Source organism: Zootoca vivipara, chromosome 1 (assembly GCF_965207765.1).
Source record: "Zootoca vivipara chromosome 1, rZooViv2.hap1.1, whole genome shotgun sequence".
Taxonomy (NCBI): Eukaryota; Metazoa; Chordata; class Lepidosauria; order Squamata; family Lacertidae; genus Zootoca; species Zootoca vivipara.
In genome coordinates, this window is record NC_142582.1 from 50,231,718 (window position 1) to 50,251,327 (window position 19,610).

The 19,610-nt window shown below is 46.0% G+C and overlaps 1 protein-coding gene across 4 annotated transcripts in view; it reads right to left on the reverse strand.

The window, feature by feature from the left end:
• Positions 1-6,023: 6,023 nt before the first annotated feature.
• Positions 6,024-19,610, reverse strand: part of WNT6 (Wnt family member 6) — a 46,682-nt gene continuing 33,095 nt past the window's right edge. For 2 of the 4 annotated variants that reach the window (XM_088652841.1, XM_035127192.3), the window contains exons 2-4: positions 14,190-14,410; positions 9,391-9,692; positions 6,024-7,019 (exon numbers count right to left, since the gene is read on the reverse strand). In XM_088652841.1, coding sequence (XP_088508967.1) covers positions 6,558-7,019; positions 9,391-9,692; positions 14,190-14,388 — 963 coding nt within the window. In that variant the 5' untranslated portion in view covers positions 14,389-14,410 and the 3' untranslated portion in view covers positions 6,024-6,557. The remainder of the gene's footprint in view (positions 7,020-9,390; positions 9,693-14,189; positions 14,411-19,610) is intronic. The other 2 variants (XM_088652831.1, XM_088652834.1) reach the window with 2 other exon arrangements.

Here is a 19,610-nt window from a genome sequence, read left to right on the forward strand (position 1 = left end):
GGCTCCCTCGGCCTGTAAAGCGAGATGAGGGCTGCAACCCCAGAGTCGTCTGCAACTGGACTTAACTGTCAGGGGTCCTTTACCTTTACCTTTTTAAGTGAACAGGAAGGAGGTGAAATATTTCCTAGTCTCCATTTTAGAACATAGTTGATTATTTTAATGCATGTTGACAATATGGTTTTGGTTTCACATGCATAAATACACTTGAGAAGGCTAATGAGAGATGTTCGAAGTTTCTGCAAGGAATTACTAATAATTTATTCCAAAACAAAAGTTGTAGTGTTTTGTAAAATACAACCACAACCCCCTGCCCAAGGTACAGACAGACTACTGATGGGCATGTAATTGAACAGGTCAAAACCTTTACATGTCTGGATATACTTTCCCCGAAAAATGCTCCTGGCTACCCCAGCGCATTGTTAAATTTATAACTTTCAAAACTTCTTAAGCAATGTAGAACTTTACCTAGGCAACAGGTGGAAGCATAGTAATTCCAGCACTGAATATAGTCACAAGAAAGATGATGCCATAGCTGTAACAGCTCTAGGTATGGGGATGTGAAAGCATTAGTTCCCTTGAAAGCCTTCCAAAAAAGAGAGAAGATCAAGCCTTCCTCTGCCTCAAGGCATTCCAGTAGCTCAACTGCGAACAGTAATAGGCTTTAAGATCTGCTAATGAACCCCTCGTTCTGCATTGGCTTAAGCCCTGCCTTATGAAGAACCCACAGCTTCCTAAAATATTCTTTCTAGCTAGAAAAAAAAAGTTAATGTGAACTGAGTGCAGCAGTGTGTAAGCTTAGATCAGCAGGATAGCCTAGATTTACTTCCTTAAGTAGAAACAAAGGCAGGGCATACTAAATTTTGGTTAAAAAGAAGAATTAACCATTACAGCCATCAGGGCATGAAGAAGAAGGGAGAAAGATTGTTTTCTGCTGCTCCAGAGAAGCGGACACGGAGCAATGGATTCAAACTTCAAGAAAGAAGATTCCACCTAAACATTAGGAAGAACTTCCTGACAGTAAGAGCTGTTCGGCAGTGGAATTTGCTACCAAGGAGTGTGGTGGAGTCTCCTTCTTTGGAGAATGCTTTGATGGTGTTTCCTGCTTGGCAGGGGGTTGGACTGGATGACCCTTGTAGTCTCTTCCAACTCTATGATTCTATGATTCTAAGAATCATTATTATTTTCCCATATACAAAAAGGTCAAATATTGTGATACCTTTCTTTTATGCTCTTCTTCAGCAACGGCCTTGGGTAATATTTCATAATATGGTGCCCTGTGCGAGGCCAAAATTTGACACCCCCAAGTGGATCTTCTCAATTATTGATCTTATCCCATTTTGCACCCCCTCGGCTTTGTGCCCTGTGCAGAGAAACTGCCTGCACCACCCTAAATCCAGCACTGCTCTTCCTTATGCATAACCTTTATTATGGTTCCGAGAGTTTCAGACATTGGAGGGACGTTACGGCAAGCTTTCAGTTAACCAATGTTTGTGTAGAGGATATTTTTCATGGAGGTGTTTCATTTATACATTCCAGAACACCAAATTTTTGTTCCAGCCTCCCAGTTTATAGCCTTGGTTGGGAATGAGCAGAACAAAAAATTGTCCTTTACTGAGAGATCAAAAGAAACATGTCTGTCACCCGCCCAGTTTCTTTATTTGCTGTGGCAGTGCAGAAACTAAAATTAAAACGGAGAACTTTCACGGTGACACTTGTCATTATCCTAATTTGATTATTTGGTTTATTATTTCAGTATTTTCACCATTTATATTGTTTTAATACGGTTTTATACTGTGCAATTAGGTTTATAATGACCTATGGTTAAAAAATCATATAAACTTGAACTTAAGGCGGGACAAAACACGAAGCCGCAACTGTACAGGGTCATGTTTGATGTAATTCTGTATTTCTCTGTCTTCTGAATGCTGGTTTGTATCCAATGTTAGCCGTACTCAGAGTAGACCCTGACATAATGAACTTATGCACATTGTTTTCAATGGGTCTATTCTCAGTAGAACATATTGAGAAACAATCCGTAATAATTACATTCCCCACCCCCCATCTTCTGAAATTGGTGATGTGGCTAAAAACGCCAACAACTCTGCAACAAAGAAGCTGAGGGACTTTAATTTCAGGTGGGGCTTTTTGCAGTACACTTCTTCTTTGGCAATCACTCATAGCTGAGTAAGATTGTCTTCCATAAACATGGTTTTAACAATGAGTCCGTAAGTGACTGTGGAGGCCGATTCTGGATCCGCACGTCCTTCCACAGTGGGGACATTGGTTGATCACGGTGTAGATTTGCCAAGCGTGCCTTCCTCTTAGCACGTTTCTCCCTTGTGTCCTGAGTTGAGTGTCTTCAAAGCCCATGACACCTTTGGTAAAGGCTGTTCTCCAACTGGAGTGCTCGTAGGCCAGTGTTTCCCAGTTGTCAGTGTTTATACTACAGTACATTTTTAAAGATTTGCCTTGAGACAGTCTTTAAACCTCTTTTGTTGACCACCAGCATTACGCTTTCCATTTTTAAGTTGGGAATAGAGTAGTTGCTTTGGAAGACTATCATCAGGCATCCGCACAACATGACCGGACCAACAAAGTTGATGTTGAAGAATCATTGCTTCAACACTTGTGATCTTTGCTTCTTCCAGTACATTGATATTAGTTTCACAAGCATATAGTAAAGTTGGTGGTACAATAGCTTTGTAAACAAGCATTTCGGTTTCCCTGCGAATGTCCTGGTCCTCAAACACTCTGAAAGCCGCACTTGCAGAGCTCAGGCAGTGCTAAGCGGTAGATTCCTATCTGCTGCAGCCTTCATCTGCCTTCACAGCTGTTGTAACATACCGCTTGTTATCATCCGCCTGTTCTGCGGATGCAGACTTCTTGGATCATTCTTTGTCTAGCTCCTTCCCTTTGACCTTACCGCCTTGGGTGACCCAGCTGGGAGTATGAGACTCCTGACGGCTTCGCTCAGAAGGGTCATAGGAACATGCAAGCCCACTCACCGCGACAAGGTGATGATCCAGCGAGTGGGGCAGTACACACCATACATTTAAAGTATATTACTTCCCAGCAAAGAGTCCGAGGAACTGTGGTTTGCACCTCACAAAGCTACAACTCCCAGCACCTCTAAGAAACTACATTTCCCAGGATTCTTGGGGAGAAGTCATGTGGGAGGAGAGACTTGAGATTCAATACGGTAGCACCAGGAACTGAACTGAAGCTGGGGAGGGGAGGGGTGGAATGACGGGGGGCAGGAAACTGAGGCAAGCTACAAGCCGGTCTGGTCCTATGATACAGGAAGCTGAAAAGACCCACTTCAGGGGGCAACATGGTTGGTGGAGTGATAGAAGGCAGAATTTGTGTCTGAATGGCAAGGCAAGGCAGCATTGTATTTGAGTCTGTTGCTGCATTACTTGCATCTTATATGGTTTTTATTGTATTTGTAAGTAAGGTCATACGTGATAACTCAAACCCATTGTAGGAAAAGGGAAATTCAGCGATACACACAGCACACCAAGGAGACCTTTGCTCTTGGAACTACAGGCATGAGAGTCTGGGAGAGACTTAGAGCAGTAATAACAAAAAAGCCCTGCTGGATCCAACCAAAGGTCCATCTAATTCAGGCATCCCCAAACTGCGGCCCTCCAAATGTTTTGGCCTACAACTCCCATGATCCCTAGCTAATAGGGCCAGTGGTCAGAGATGATGGGAATTGTAGTCCAAAACATCTGGAGGGCCGAAGTTTGGGGATGCCTGATCGAATTCAACATCCATTTCTCACAGTGGTCAACCAGTTGCCTACAAGCAGGATCTGAGTGCAGAAACATGCTCCTCCCTTGCAATTCCCAGCAACTGGAAAAGGGCAGACTGAATACTTCTAGGGGGGGGGGAAGATCATACAAAAAGAAAACCCCACCCTAAACCCAGCTGACTGCTGCTTCTGTGTGCACCTTCCTGCCCAGTGTCAGGGAGCAGTTTGAAAACCACAATTCAAGCCGGATGATGATGATGATAGCAGGGAAGTTCCATTGTGACCTTCAATGAACCCTCTAGTAACGCCTGGGGCAAGAAAGCCCAGAGGAACCCCTTTTGCTGCTCCCACCATGCTGGGAGAAACCTCTCATTATCTGCCTGTGTTGTGGTGAGGCTGACACATGGCTTCACTTTGGGAGAATCAGATGTTCCTATCCCCGTCATGGTACACTGAGCTACCCGCTCTACACATCCCGGCTGCAGCACAGGGGGAAGCAATGAACCAACAGAGGGCAAGTAGAGGTCTATGTGTATGTGCCTGCATGCATGTTTGCCCATATGCAAACAAGCAGCATGTATGTGCTCATGTGTGATTGCATGTCCACAGCTTCCCATCTGACCAGAAGCCATACAATACTAGGGTTTCTCCTTCGGTATGGGGATCTTTTTTCAGTTTGAATTGGCATAAATATAAATATATAGATTTGGTATATCTTTTTTCATCTGAGGCTGCTGAGCAATCAATACGCACTAACAAAATGCTGCTTGGAAGCCTGTGTTCCACTGACATAAATTGTATAGACGCTGGCGCTCAGAAGCTTAGGTCTTCCAAGTTTTATCTCTGCTCCCCTCCAGCACTAAGGTTCCCAAGGCCAAGGCTGTCACATCTCTCATGAGATCATAGTGTGTAAGCCAGTAACAGGTGCAGGTGCATGATTAATCTGTGTGACTACTAGGGTCAGTGCAACATCAGAGGAGATCAGCAATAAAGAAAAAGGCATAGAAAGACGGCTCAAAGGCAGTGATTACAGAATTGCAAGGGAAGTTTAACAAGAAACAATTCCTCATGCTGACAGGTCCTTAATACTCCCCCAAATCTCACTTCTGATCTCATCAAAACCAGGCCAAATACTATTGCTTCCAGTTTTTGGTAGATTCTACACCTTTCCTCATTACTAGAATCTTTGCACCTGGTAGACCCATCAACAACCCATCTGATGCACAGCTAATCAGTCCAAAGAGGCTTCATCCTTAAGATGGAAGTAGGGACTGCATCAGGAGAAAACAAACAGACCATGCACCCTATTGGACTATGTTTACCCATTCTGCTAGGGCACATACACCTGGAAGTTCACAATAGCAACACTGTCTAACCCAGTACTGTATGCTTCTTTCTCAGCAACATGCAATGCTACATTAAGCCCTTGGCGCCCTCTGGTGGGAGAAAGGTTCTTCTTCAAGTGACCATCAATAAGTTACTCAGAGAATTCTGTGTTTCGTTTCTCCCTGCATGAGAGAGAATGAGGGTTCTGGCATTAATTTATTCTTAAAAGGCAGCTTAGGAGGGGGGAAATAGAAAGAATTGATGAAGTTGTTGTTGTTGTTGTTGTTATTATTATTATTATTATTATTATTAGACCACCCCCAAATTGATGCACCTGCAAAAAGGCTGCTGAATGATTGTGTGTGATGACTCCTTGATTAATGTGTGTGACCTACCTGCACATGTCACTTACTTGCTGGGAGCCTCACTTGTTTGTCTGCACAAGTGAAGTGCTAGAGGTTTTCCACAAGTGACTTTGACAGTGTAAATAAGGATCAATGTTGCAAAGCTACAAAACAAGTATATAGGACATGCCTTTCATACCAAATCAGTCCAAATCCTAACTGAGCAGTCTTGACATCAAATACATCACCATTCAACCCAAGCATCTCTAACTTCACAGGAGCTCTTGACCTACAAGAGACATAATCTCTCAACACTCTTGGACATGCTCCCAAGGTCACTTAACAGTGATGCATTAATGTTAGGCAAAGTCACCTTCATACCACTCTAAATGCTCTGATTAGATAAGAACATAATATAACCCTGTTGCTTGTTCAGACCAAAGGCCCAACCAGCCCAACATCCTACAGTATTCTTACAGTGGAGCAACCAGATGCCTATGGGATGAACAAGAAAATAGTTTAACCTTCTAGTTAAATTACTCATCTGTATTAAGTGCGCTTGTGAACACTTCCTTTTGCAACAATGGATTGAGACACTGTTAGTTTAAATAGCTTTATTAATGCAGAGAGAAACAGCAGCCCCAGATGAAGGGGGGGCAAAGAAGCCTTGGGAGTGAGCAGTCAAGCTCAGGGAAACCTCTGTTGTTCTCTCAAACACAGGAAAGATCCATTAATAAATGAGGCACAACACTTCCCTCCAGGGAAACTGTGCATGGCCTATAGTCAGAGACCCACATAGGACCAAGATGCTGGGGATGGTGATGGAAAAATGTCAGATGACACCAGTCTCCCATCTTCAGGAGTGTATGTCCAGCCAATGAGTAATGGCGGCACAGGGCCTGCCATAGAGGAGGTTATAGCCAACAAGTGCTGGAAACTGCAGGGCATCAAGGTTTCAGAAACAATCTATTTCCATGCTCTGGGGATCCAAGGCAGTCCAGAATGATCCATGTCCCCTCATACCCATAGCAGGCTTGATTATGCTTCCTGTCTTTGGATTCTGTGGCAAGTTGGGCACCATCCTTGCCCTCATGCTCTGGGCCATCCCTGCCCAGTGTCCTTTCTGTACCCACTCAAATGCATAAGCTGTGTTCCTTGCGCACTGTGCACTTCCGACACTGCACCACGCAGCACCAATGGAAGCGGCAAAGGCAGTTCTCTTCCAGGAGAAGTGTTTCGTCCTGGTGGCCACGCCCACAACATAGCAGGTCGCAGCCACTCATGTCCATGGCGGTGCTGTTGCAGACTCGTCCGCGCGTGCCCAGCGAACCCGTCTTGCGGTTAGCCACGCAGAAGTCAGGCGAGTCGGCAGAGTAGATGAGGTCCTGCCGGTCCGGGGGCTTGATATTCCATCCCACAGGGATTAGTGTCTTGCCATCGTTGCCGCCCATCACTTTAAAAGCCCCATTAAAGCGTTCAAGGAGGCGGTCTCCCACCTCCCGGAAAGGGGGCATCTTCTTCCAGCAGGTGCGTAACGCACAGGAACCTGAAAGTCCATGACACTTGCACTCTGTCCGCATGTGGTTCTTCACTGCCTGGAAAGAGGAGAAAATAATTCGTACCTCCAAGAACACACTGCAATGGTGAAAGTGGCAAAATCAAAATCAGCTCGCCACAGAGCTGAACTACAACTCCCATCAGCCTATGCTGCCTGGGGCTGATGGGAGTTGTAGCCCAAGACAACTGGAGCGCACTAGGTTGGCAAAGGCTGCTTTCGACTACAGGAGAAGGCTGGGTGCGAGAAAGCTCAATTTTGAGCCTAAAAGAGAAAATGAAAATGCATGTCACCCACAGTCAGATTATTCTGGCGCTCAGACCCTGAGAATGACATTGCCTATCAGTGCCTTACTTTCACAAAAGAGGAGGGAGGTGATGTCAACAGCACTATGCTTTAGAAGCCAGTTTACAAAGGAGATAATGGAACTAGGTTCCCTGTCCCCACCTCCATCCCATCTTCTGAATAGGGACCAAAAGAATCTGACTGCGTTACTCTCTTCTACATGTGAGAGCATGTAATACCACAGTAATATTTAGCATTTATGTGGTACAGTCCTGGAACATTTGGAATGCTTTACATATGCTATATCAAGAATACTACAGCAACCCTGCAGTGTAGGCCAGTATTATTATCCTCATATTGAGGGTGATGGGTTGAAATTGCCAGTTGCCTAAATCTACCCCTACAGAGCTTGTTGCTACTGGATTTGATCCAGGCTCACGCACCTCCCACATTTCAGTACTTACATCACATGAGCTCTCTATGCATGTAAGTGCATAGATCTGTCTGCTTTGCATACCTGTTCATAAACTGTCTAACTGTCCCCTCTGGCCTTGTGTATTATTATCCATTGATAAATTGATGGTTCTGATGGGGATCATGAAATCTTCTTGTTCTGCCAACCAGTATGTTTTTGGTGGTAATCCAGGATGAGCCCCAGGACTGATTGAGGGGATGGAAAAGACAGGCAGAGGCAGGAGGAGGAAGAGGATACCTGAAGATTACAGAGGGAAATTTAGGTGGCAGGCAATGAAGGCAGGTTGAAAGAGGTGTCTAGCCTATCAAGGGAACATGCTTTGGTTATAGGGCATACAGGGTTGAATCATGAAGTTAGAAGCAAGCTTGCAGAAAGGGAGGGAAGATACGAAGAGTTTGATGTGGGTGGGTAAGAGAGAGAGTGCATGCTTGGGATGGAGAGTTGGGAATAAACACTTCATCCAACTCTAGCATTTCTGCACCATTAAAAATGATGGCCAACTAAAGTTAAGGAACAACAGCTTAAAGCAGGCCTGATGAGCTAAAGGATGGTTTTTAGATATGAATTTGAGGTGGGTATAAATACTTTTGATAATCAGTTCGTACTCTGATGTGTGGGGTTTTATGGTATAGCTGTGTACGGATCCTCTGACAGGGAAGTGTTCCTCCAACTCCCAATAGTAAAAAGTGTCCAAATTGTTCTACACATGAATTAATAGTTGGCATAGTGTAGTGGCAGGAACACTGGCTGGCTGTACCATGGAAATTAGTCCAGTGAGGCAGGGATGGCCAAATACCTGGCAGCGGCACCTGTGCCCTATATTGCCACCCACTGCAGGCTGCAGCCCTTGTTCTAATTTTATGTTGCCTTTGGCCGAATTTTTTAATCCCTCTGCAAGTGCTGAATTCAGCCCTCTGGAACGAGCAATCTACCTCATTTCTGGCAGCCTGCAGGGCAGTGAGGAAGGGGGCAGGGGAAGAGAGGGAGAGGAGATTAAGGGTGTGTGTGTGACAGAGGGGGGGGGAGAGAGAGAGAGAGAGAGAGAGAGGGTAGGGGTGTCAGAAAGAATGTGGAGAAAAGAGGTGGACCCTTTCACTCTTTTGGCTCTGGGCCACTGCTGGCTTTCCCCTCACTCACCAACAGATTACCCCAAGAGAATATGCCCAACAGAAAAACCTACCAGTACACTGATTTTCTCCACTTGTTAGTCCTAAAGCCCCTACCTCCAGCTTTATGTGCACATATAGATGTGCTTGTACAGTATTAGCAGATAATGTGGCAGCAGTAGTGACAGTGTCTGCAAGCAAAAGGGACTACAGCATGCTGCTGTGGCCACAGGATACTCTGCCCCATTGCTGCATGGAACAGCAATCCTTAGCCCTAGAACCGGATGAGTGCTCCAGCTGTGTGAGAGCAGTTGGGATGATGACCTTGACCATAGAAATAGGTCGGGAGTCGGGACACAAGGCAGGGCTGCGTCACTGGAGTGAAAGTGAGGATGTGATGGGCAGCCAAGTTAAGCCTGAGCAGGCTATGTTCTGGCAAATTAAAGGGGCAGTCATGGTTCCCCACCCACCCACCCAGGAAGAAGGCAGGCAACCTGTGGAGAGAGGATTCCAGATACCAAGGGGTGAGGAGAGACTGCCCTTACCAGGCGTCCTGCTTCGTTGTTGTGCAGGTCAATGAGAGTTCGAATGTCGCTCTTGCCACGCTTACGCTTAGCGTCCATGAACTGGCGGGATTTCTCATAGCCAAAGTCAACGTCATCCCCGCAGCCGCCCCACTCCCAAGCAGAGCCCTCTGACCCTGTGATGGCGGGGGGAAGAGGAGGCGACCGGCTCCGAGTCGCCTCACAACCGCATGGCAGCAACTCGCCCATGCTGCAGGCTTGGGTGACGGCATGGCTCACTCCGGCCGCTGTGATGGCATAGACAAAGGCTGTCTCCCGGATATCTGTGTAAGAGAGTGAGAGGGCAGAGCAGGGGAAGAAGAAAGAAATGGAGAACATCAAATGGAGTCAGGTTTAAACAAACAAATAAGCCACTAGTTCATGGGCCTGCCAGGAGTAAGTCTGGCAAAAAGCACGGCCTTTAAAAAAATCACAACAAGCAGAAATCCAACCAGTGAAATCCAACCCCACTGCAGTTCCAGGTGGGGTGGGTGCACCTGTTCAGTTTCCGCCTCCCCATTGCTAACCACATTTTAAAAGTAGGGTGACCATGCAGGCATCCCCAAACTTCGGCCCTACAGATGTTTTGGACTACAATTCCCATCTTCCCTGACCACTGGTCCTGTTAGCTAGGGATCCTGGGAGTTGTAGGCCAAAACATCTGGAGGGCTGCCTTTGGGGATGCCTGGGTGAGAGGAAGTAAACTCTGCTCCTTAGTAGAACTAAGTTGCCAGACTTAAGAACCTCTTGGCTCTGCCTCCAGTCAGCTATTACCCAGAGGCCTATCTCGGCCTCCAATATTAATTTCAAACTCCAGCTATCTGTACAATTTAAGTCTAACGTTGCAGCCTTATGCTGGGAGTGAACGCACTTCCCCACCCCCCAAAATACTGGGAATTGTAATTTATTAAGGGTTTTAGGAATTGTAGCTCCGTAAAAGGTAAACCACAGCCCCCAGGATTCTTTGGAGCGATGTGTTTAAATGTCTGCCTAAGGCTGCGTGGGACTGGACTATACAGGAAGGAAGTACTGCAGCTTTCCACGCAGAGGGGACACGAGGGCCGGCTGACTGGACAAGAGGCTGCTGCTCCAGTGGCGACCGACCACGGGCTGTGAGTCAGCAGCTTGGGGTGCCATGCAAAGGGCGGCAGAGCGGGAGGCGGTCATAGTTGCCTCACCCGGCACAGTCCAGCGCAAATCTCAGCGAAAAATGCGCGGCAGCTACGGACGAGAATTGCGCGGCGGTGGCTGCCCGGGAGAGCTCTTCTCGCTCAGCAGCCCGTCGGAAAACGCGGCGGCTGGAAAAACCAATCTACTCCAATAAGAAATTGTTTTGCTGCCCGAGCCCGGCAACCAGGAGGGCAAGGCCAGGCTGGAATGCCCCCCGCTCTCCTCCTCCTTCTCCACCCCAATAACCTGGATTCTTATTGACAGCGGGGCGCCAGTCGCCCCTCCGCCGCGGGACACGAGTTCCAGGCATCCCTCGCCATGCCGGGGCCTGCCACAGCCAAAGGGGGATTCTCCTTTTGCTTGCTCCGGCACCAGGCGCCGCACCCGCCGGGGGCTCAGTCTCTCCCGCCCGCCCGCCCTCTTCCTCTCACTTTGCCAAGCAGTCGCCCGGCTTGTTACAAACCCGGAGCCGCCCGCCGTGCTGAGATACCAGGAGCGAAGGACACGGAGGGAGGACGGGATGAAAACGGGCGGGCTTCTCTCTCTGCCTTGCAGGAGGGCATTCCTTTACGTGGCCGGCTACCCGGCTCGGCAGCAATAAGCTCCCATGCATTTTGCCCGCAGCATCTTCGCGCATACCTTCCTGCGTTGCACAAGCAACACCACCACCCCCGATCCAGTTTCTAACCATGCTCCGCTGCCATTCAAGGTTCACTTGCTTAGTCCCTTGGTCTCTAATCGTCGCCTTAAGACATATAAATGTCGAAGGGAGAAGCGCGGGTGGAAACGCATTGCCGCAGCTTGTTAATTGGGGAGTGAAATGACCGACAAGGGAAAGAGCCTTCCATTATTTTACTACCGTAGGTTTCGAACTACACCTGATGGGCTTCTGCTCTGGCTGGAAAGGGCTCTGAAGATCAAATATCTAAGGGAAATATTGTAATCGTCAGCATGTGCTCTCATTAGAAATGTTACCCACTGTGTACAAACCCCTACAGACTGGTGAGGGTGCGGGGGGGGTTGGGGGGTGCGTTTTGCAACATGTTATTAATGCAATAATAGTGCATTGGTGGTGGGTTTATATTGGACCATCGCTGTACCATTCTGCTTTATTAGTTGCGTTGCAATGCTTCCCCAGTATTACTGTATTATTGCCATCTGAAAGGGCACAACAAAATCAAGAAAAACAACAGCATGAGTAACTTTGTGGTTTAAAGTTATAGGATTTCACTAGAGAGTCATGGGACATGAACTAATCGGATGCAGAGCAGTATGTCCACCCTGAAACTTTTGCAGATATTGGGAGTAGGATGTGTGGAGCCACTTGTTTTGTATTCCAGTAGACAGAAATTCTAACACTGACTTCCCAAGTTGGTGTCCAAAACACCCCAGGAAATTTTCCTCAAAAAGGTGGCTCTTATTTTTACGAACCCTTTTTATGAGCCTGACAACATTAGTCGTGTCCATAGTGTGCCTATTGCTGGCCCTAGGGCAGTGCACCAGGATCCTGCCCTGTCCTTTTGACCTGCCTGTCCTCTTACATTTGGGGCAGGGCTAGAAAAAAAGACACCATCCAGTATTGTGGCAAGGGGGCTTCCTGGGGTGTGTGTTATTTATTGCCCAGGCCCCTATTCTATCAGGTTGCTGGGAAGCCTGGAGGAAGCTATAAGGACATGTAGGAGCACAGTCTAATGGGGGGGGGGGTAATGGGGGAGGTACAGTAAATCACTCCCAGACACGGATACATTCTTGGGCTTTATTAAAAGCTGCTGTATTGTCTGGGAGCACCCATAATTGCTTCATTACAAGGACAGTGAGACATGTCATAGCAGTAAACCTTCGGCCTTTAGCAATAACCTGTGCCGCCCTGAGGACCCAGCAATTCCTTTGCCTCACATACTCTAACGCAGTGTTGTCCCATGCCTTCTGTGGGAGCGAGGGGAAGGGGAGACAATAGCAACCCCCCACCCAGGAAAATGTATCAGATCCTTCTGCTCCCAGAAAGTTCCTAGTCCAGCACCTAATTCCCGTACCACACTGGCTATTGTATCCCCAGCCACAGTGCAGAAAATATTTGGACAGGGAAAGTGTTTTTTTCCCATGATTGGCCTTGATTTCATGCACAAAGCAATGAAAGGCAGCACCCAGTTTCATTTTGAAGTCTGTCCCCAGATTAAAGAAATCTTAGTCAATAAATCAAGTGTTCAAATCAATCACTTAAATTTGTGTGCATTTGATATGAATAAATCAGTAGCTATACATAAAATGCACATTTCCTTTGCTTTTCAATGATCTATGCACATGTCACAACAGGCATCGTAAAAGAGCCATTTCTTCATTTGGATGAGAAAAGGGGGGCTGCTTCTGAGAAGAGCCTGCTACTGTGGTTTTTGTAAGTACCTACGGTAGCAATTAAAATAATTACAATTTGTTTTTAAATATCTGCTGCCTGGAGGAATATTTTTAATTGATCAAAAAGGTTTCAATCAATTAATCAACCATGTTGCAGCCCTTCAGAAAAATGGATAACCCTTCTTCCCTTATAAATGATATAAAATGAAATTAGTTGTAGGGGTTGGAGCATATAAAGGTTTCTTCCCAATATTTTCCGACATGGAAAGCACTTCGGTGTTGGAAATGATTTGAAACCTTTGTGTGTATCATCACATGCAACAGCTGCATAGAGATGTATGTTTCATGCAAATTATGAAATGCATGTGGCAACTGACATGCAGAATGCAGACTACTTCGCACCTTGACATATTTTCTGTGTACACACAAAGTTGGAGCTGGTGGTGTGTGAAGCTTTTGCAGGCTGACTGAAAAATCTGGTTGCTGTCTGGAGGCGGGGGGGGGGGAATGCTTCTCTTCATGGGTACACTTCAGCATTCAGGCATAGACAGAAGGTCACACGCACACCAGGTCTCCTATTCCACTTTAACTATCATAGAGAATTATGGGAACTGCAATTTGTTCAGGGCTCTGGGAACTGCAGCTCTGTGTGGTCAGCACTTTTAATAAACTGCACTTCCCAGGATTCTTTGGGGGAAGCCATGACTGCTTAGTAGGATACTGATTTAGATGTATGGTGTGGATGTGGCCAGACAGAAAAGCATTTCTGCTGATTCTGCATCCCAACATGGGCCCATTCAGAAAAAGGTCTCCTGCCCCTCTGGCATACCTCTGAGACATATCCCTTTCCCTTCTCTCTTTGGTTGTGAAGGCCCTATGGCTGAGGTGATCTTCTGCTATCAACAGTGTCCCTTGAATTGGGATAAGGTATATTGGGATAAGACATTTTGCTCCCTTCCTAGTCAACATACAGAAGCCGACTGGACTGGCAGGTGAATTGTACTTCAGCTGGTGACAGGACAGCATCTTTTACTGGCAGGAGACCAGTTTCAGCTGTGGCGCATCCAAACCTCTGTCCTCCTATTGGGATGTGTGTGGCTAGGGTAGACTTATGAGGTGCTGATGTTGCCCACACCACATGCCACCTAAGGTGATTGCCTCGCTTTGCCCAGTGGTAGAGCTAGACCTGCCTTCTAGTCTCTGGGAAAATCCCAAAGGGAGAAATTGCCTCCCCAAACAACAGAGACTGCCCAGCTCACCCTGCTGTAGGATCTTGCCGAAATATTTGCTGTGGCTGGTGCAGTTCCAGCGACGAAAGCGGAATTGGTACTGGCACTCCCGCACGCCCAGCCTGGCCCCCTTGGCCACCTCCTGCATGATCTCAGGCTCCGTCTGGCACAGCTCAGCCTGCTTCCCAGCCAGCCGCTTGGTCTTCCGGCAGATGCTGTTGGGATCCATGACCAATGGGCTGCCCACTGCCCTGGAGAGGTTGGAGGGAAAAGACAAGGAAACACTCTAGCTCCATAGAAATGGTTAGGCCTAGGATAGGCATAAAAGATATTGGGTGTTTTCCAGGGGACTTTTTCATTGAGCATTAATCCTGATTTGTTTGCAGGGAGTTTAGATGATGTTGGCTATTAAATGAGCATTCATTCTGATCTTATGCAGGGAAGCTAGACAATGTAGCATCATGGCAAGAGTTATTCCACACCTCCCAGTGCATGGGCGTAGCCAGCTGAGCTTTATGTTGGGAGATTGGCTTTTGTTTGGGGGCCAGGCTTCTGCTGGGTGGGGGGAGCAGAACCTCAGTTAATTTGAGTATTTTCCATGCTTTTCAATACTTTTTGAGGATTTGGGGGGATAGGCTATACCCCTTGGCTATGCCCATGTCCCAGTGCATTTTTCTATCACTTTCCTTCTCTCAAAAATTCTGGTCTTTTGGGGAAGCAGGTTTGTTGTGCAACACCTTCCAATCAGCTTTAATTGTGCAACCTTAATTTGCCAGTGGGGACGCGGGTGGCGCTGTGGTCTAAAGCACTGAGCCTAGGGCTTGCCGATCAGAAGGTCGGCAGTTTAAATCCCTGCGACGGGGTGAGCTCCTGTTGTTCAGTCCCTGCCAACCTAGCAGTTTGTAAGTACGTCAAAGTGCAAGTAGATAAATAGGTACCGCTCTGGCGGGAAGGTAAATGGTGTTTCCGTGCACTGCTCTGGTTCACCAGAAGTGGCTTAGTCATGCTGGCCACATGACCCGGAAGCTGTCTGCAGACAAACACCGGCTCCCTCAGCCTATAGAGTGAGATGAGCTCCACAACTCCAGAGTCGTCCGTGACTGGACTGGACCTAACGGTCAGGGGTACCAGTACCTTTACCTAATTTGCCAATAGGTGATTGAATCCCACCTGCAAATAGCAACCATCTGGGAAAGCCCCAAAGTGATAAAATTATCCACTGAACCAAGATGTCTACACAGGGCCAGTCTAGAAACAAGAAGACTTTTATTTTCCCCCTGATTTTTAGTAAACTTGTTGCAATTTTATTAGTTTTAATAGTGGCACAGTTATTAGGGGTTTTGAGTCCACATCTTCCAGCTGACAATTGTTCTTTATTGGGGTTGTTGTTTTGGACAGGGAGGCTCCCCCTAAATAGCTTGGGTTGGGTCACTGATGTTCCTTTTTAAGTCCATCATATATATGGGCTTTATTTCCTATTTTGTTCATAGTAATGCCTAGAGGTTTTAGAGTAGGTGACACTCAGATAACTTACACTGATCTTATGAGAAAAAGGAGGCAGAATAGAATGCAGTCTTCTAAAAGGATGCAAAGCCAACTTTAAAAAGCATTGGGGTTGAGTATTTTACAATACAAATGCTCTTACAAGTAATTAAAAAAACACCTTATTGTATTCAAAGTTTGACAGTGTGTATTTTCAAGGAATATGAATGAGTGACATAAATCCTAGCTAAAGTCCCAGGAATAAGGATAAACCTCATTCTCTGAGGAGCAACTTAAGTGCATATTGTTTCTGCTCCTACTTGGTGATTTTACTGTACTTTGAATTATATATATTTTTGTATTGTTTTGTTTTGTTTTAATATGTATTCTCTGCTCTGGGCCCTTTAGGTGAAGAATGGATTACAGAAGTTCTAAAATACCTAACTACTACAACAAAAACATCTGCTGTGCTAAGTCAGACTGAAGCACACTTGCTGTCTGTAACAATAGCAAACTAGATGCCCTGGGAATACTCACTAACAGGGCAATAAAAGCACTCATTGCCTGTGGTTTGTCCTCAGCTTAAGTACAAAGAAATTGCTATGCTGGCTCACACCAAAGGACCCTCCTCCTAGCTGCCACTTTCTCAATCTGACAGCTGTTTCACATGATTCCCCCCCCCCAAAAAAAATCACTACCAGTTGACTTTTAGGTGGGATTTTAGTGAATTGCTCTGACATAACTTGAGACTTATTTCCCCCCTTAGGCCAGGGCAGGGTGATCTTCACTTGTCACTGGGAATCGGTTCTACACACTGGGAACCATTCTACACAGAATACAGTAGAACAGGAGACTTGGGGTGGTAGAATTTTGGGCTGTACTTCAGACTACAGGTAAGAGGGGGTCATATATATCTTTGAATACTTCCCCATATTTTCTTTTAATTCTCTGAATGTAGTAACCGTAAGGAAAGGGTTACACTAAATCTCTTCTTTAGCCATGCTTGTTTTCTATAGACAGAGTGGGTTTTTAAAAATAAAAATAAATACTATAATCTATAGTCTGACATGGTATAGTCTAAGAACAGGTCATCTCACTATCACTTTATTCTATGCAGAATGGTCCATAGTCCTAAACAAGTCCATAAAACACAGTGGGTTGTATTTTACCAAGCCATACCCAAGAGCAGACCAATAGAAATCAATTGACTTAATTTAGGCATACGTAAATAATAACTGTTCTTAATAGGTCCACCCTGTGTATGACTTAAGTTGGATACAACTTAATGAATTCTAGAAATGTTGCTTGTTCTGGGGTAGGGAACAGCACAATCCAGAGAAACAGCTTTCTTTTCAAGGAAACAGCTGACTGGCCTTGAAAAATGATAAAGGCCAGTAAACAAGCTCTGGGTGTATGCCAGCTTTCCTCCTTGGTTTACCAGATGATTCTCAGTGCAGGGGTTTTACTCATCACACTTAAGAATGTGTCTGTTGTCAACTTTTTGGGGAGACTAGTCCCAGGAATTTCCTCACCCTAGAATCCAAGGGGCTTCAATTCTCCTGGGAGAAACGTACAGACCTGTTTCATGTCAGATGTCTTACTGTACCTATCTATGCAGTCACATGCAACATCCAGATAATCTCAATGTTCATTTCTAAAAAGAACAATTTTGCTGTTTCATGGTCATGGAGCAGAACTTGAAAATATGCCATGTTTCTGCTAAATTTCAACGGCCAGAGAGAGGGTTTGGTGAGGCTCCCTGTGCTCAGGCACTTGGTGCTTCCTTGTGCATCAACTCCTGAACAGTTTCCTCCATCATATTTAGTACCCATCAAAGACACATGCGACTTTTTCATTCTGCAACATGCAATGCAATGCATTTTAGATATCTGAGACAGGGCTATGGGCTAGGAAGGGATTGATTGATACCAGGAAGGCAAAGAATAACATTAATCTGCTGTGCCCAGTGTTTCATTATTGTCCATTCTTTCTCTAGTGGCAGGCGGCTTCACAGTGTGTGATACCTGATTGTGGTACTGTATATAACTAGCAGCTTATTTCAGGGGAAACCTCAGCATCACAACACTTAAAATTCAGAAGGCTGCCAAGCCTGTTCAGAGTCCCAGATAGTGGAGCTAACAGATCTTACAGGGGATTTCCCCACTTGGATCTTTGCCTATCTTGTTGGAAAAGAGGGCACAAAAAGGCTCCTTACTGCCTGGCTCATCTTCTGCCATTCTCAGCAAGTTCTGGAGGAATCACAATGAAGAAGATGAGTCACTAGAGAAGCTGAGGCAGCCAGGGGATTCCCAGCAATGGTTCAGCCCCACAACTCAGTGACCCGGGTACATGTCCAGAGAGGAAGTTATAAAGCACAGGGTTTAAGGAATCCATGTGCACCACCCATGAACTTTTAAGGCAATGACTGTGCTTGTGAATGAGACCACGCAGGCAGCGCTGCACTTTCTATTTGTCCCGTCTTCCTAGTCATCCATCATGATCCAGTCATGAGCTGCTTTTGCTCTGCATCATGCTGGCACTAGCTCTAGAATGAGGCATCCCATGTGGTACAAAAACATGCACTCTCTTCATAACATAGGGAGAGCCTTGCTGGATCAGACCAAAGGTCCATCTAATTCAGCGTCCTGTTTCCCACAGCGACCAACCTGATGCCTCTGTGAAACCCAAGACAGCAACAGCCCTGCCTTGATCTTGCTCCTTAGCAGCAGGTATCCAGAGGCCTAACCTCATACCATATATCAGACATATATAAGACCTAACTTGCACTTAGTGGAATCCTGAGTACCAGTGAGTGCTGATTGGAAATGCAGAAGGGTCATCATACTTCAGTAAGGCTAAGGAAATGGAAGGACTGCAAATGGGTACTGTTCTCATAGGCACAGCAAAGAAGCAGAAACCAGGAAGAGCATTCTGGTGCAAATACTGCATGCTAACATGGACGTCCCCCAGCTCTACCACACATCCTGTCTGCTTTGCCGCCCCCTGCATTTCTACCTCATCACCATCTCTACTCTTTGGCCATCTCCACAGAATCACTGACAGCTTCCAAGTTGTACTTTTCTCTTTATTCAGGAGTATGTACGTTGGGTTGCAGAGCTGTGCAAAGTCAACTCTGAGCTGTTTCCTATTTGGAATGTGTGCTCAGCATTATGTAATCCCACATTCAGATTAGGGTGGGTAATCTGCATCATCTGGTTTTGACAATGTCCCCAAAGTGTTGTTCACATACACAGCTATAGCCATAGAAATGATGCATTGTACGTTTTCCTTGCCATGGGAAACATCATGATGTGTCCCGAGTTCAACAGATCAAGAAGAGTAAACAGTCCATTTGCCATTTATTGGTACATGTTAAAAATGCCTCCATAAATCAAATTTGTAATTTTGCTGGGCCTGGCTAAGTATGAGCCAATCTACACATTCTGAAGAATCACACCATACGGCTCTGTTGAGACTGTATTTTTCAGATTGCAACAAAACTAGGGGCAAATTGACAGCAGGCCGTTGAGCTGGAGCTTTGTTGAACCATGACACAAACTAGGTATTTGCTAGATATATGCCATAGCTGACACAACGTCACAAGTACAGGATGTGTAACTTCTGTGCAAAGAAAAGAGGGGCTGAGGAGCTTGATAAGGTACAGTACCAAAGAAACCCAAATGCTAGTCTCATGATATCTAATGCAAATCATTAATTGATTATAAACTATTGCATTTTTTCATATTTTGGAGCAGCAGTCCCATGCAGCCATGAATACATGAATAAGAGTAGTCAATGGGCACTGAAAGATGGAGAAGGGTTGAAGCTGAATAAGCACCATGGAGAGAGGCAGTCACCTGCTCTGGACATTGAAGTTCCACTCCTTGTGCACTGAATGCATTGTCCAGTCTATACGTTTAAGGCAGCATTGGACAAAGCTACCCGACCATTCTCAAAACGTTTCTCTCC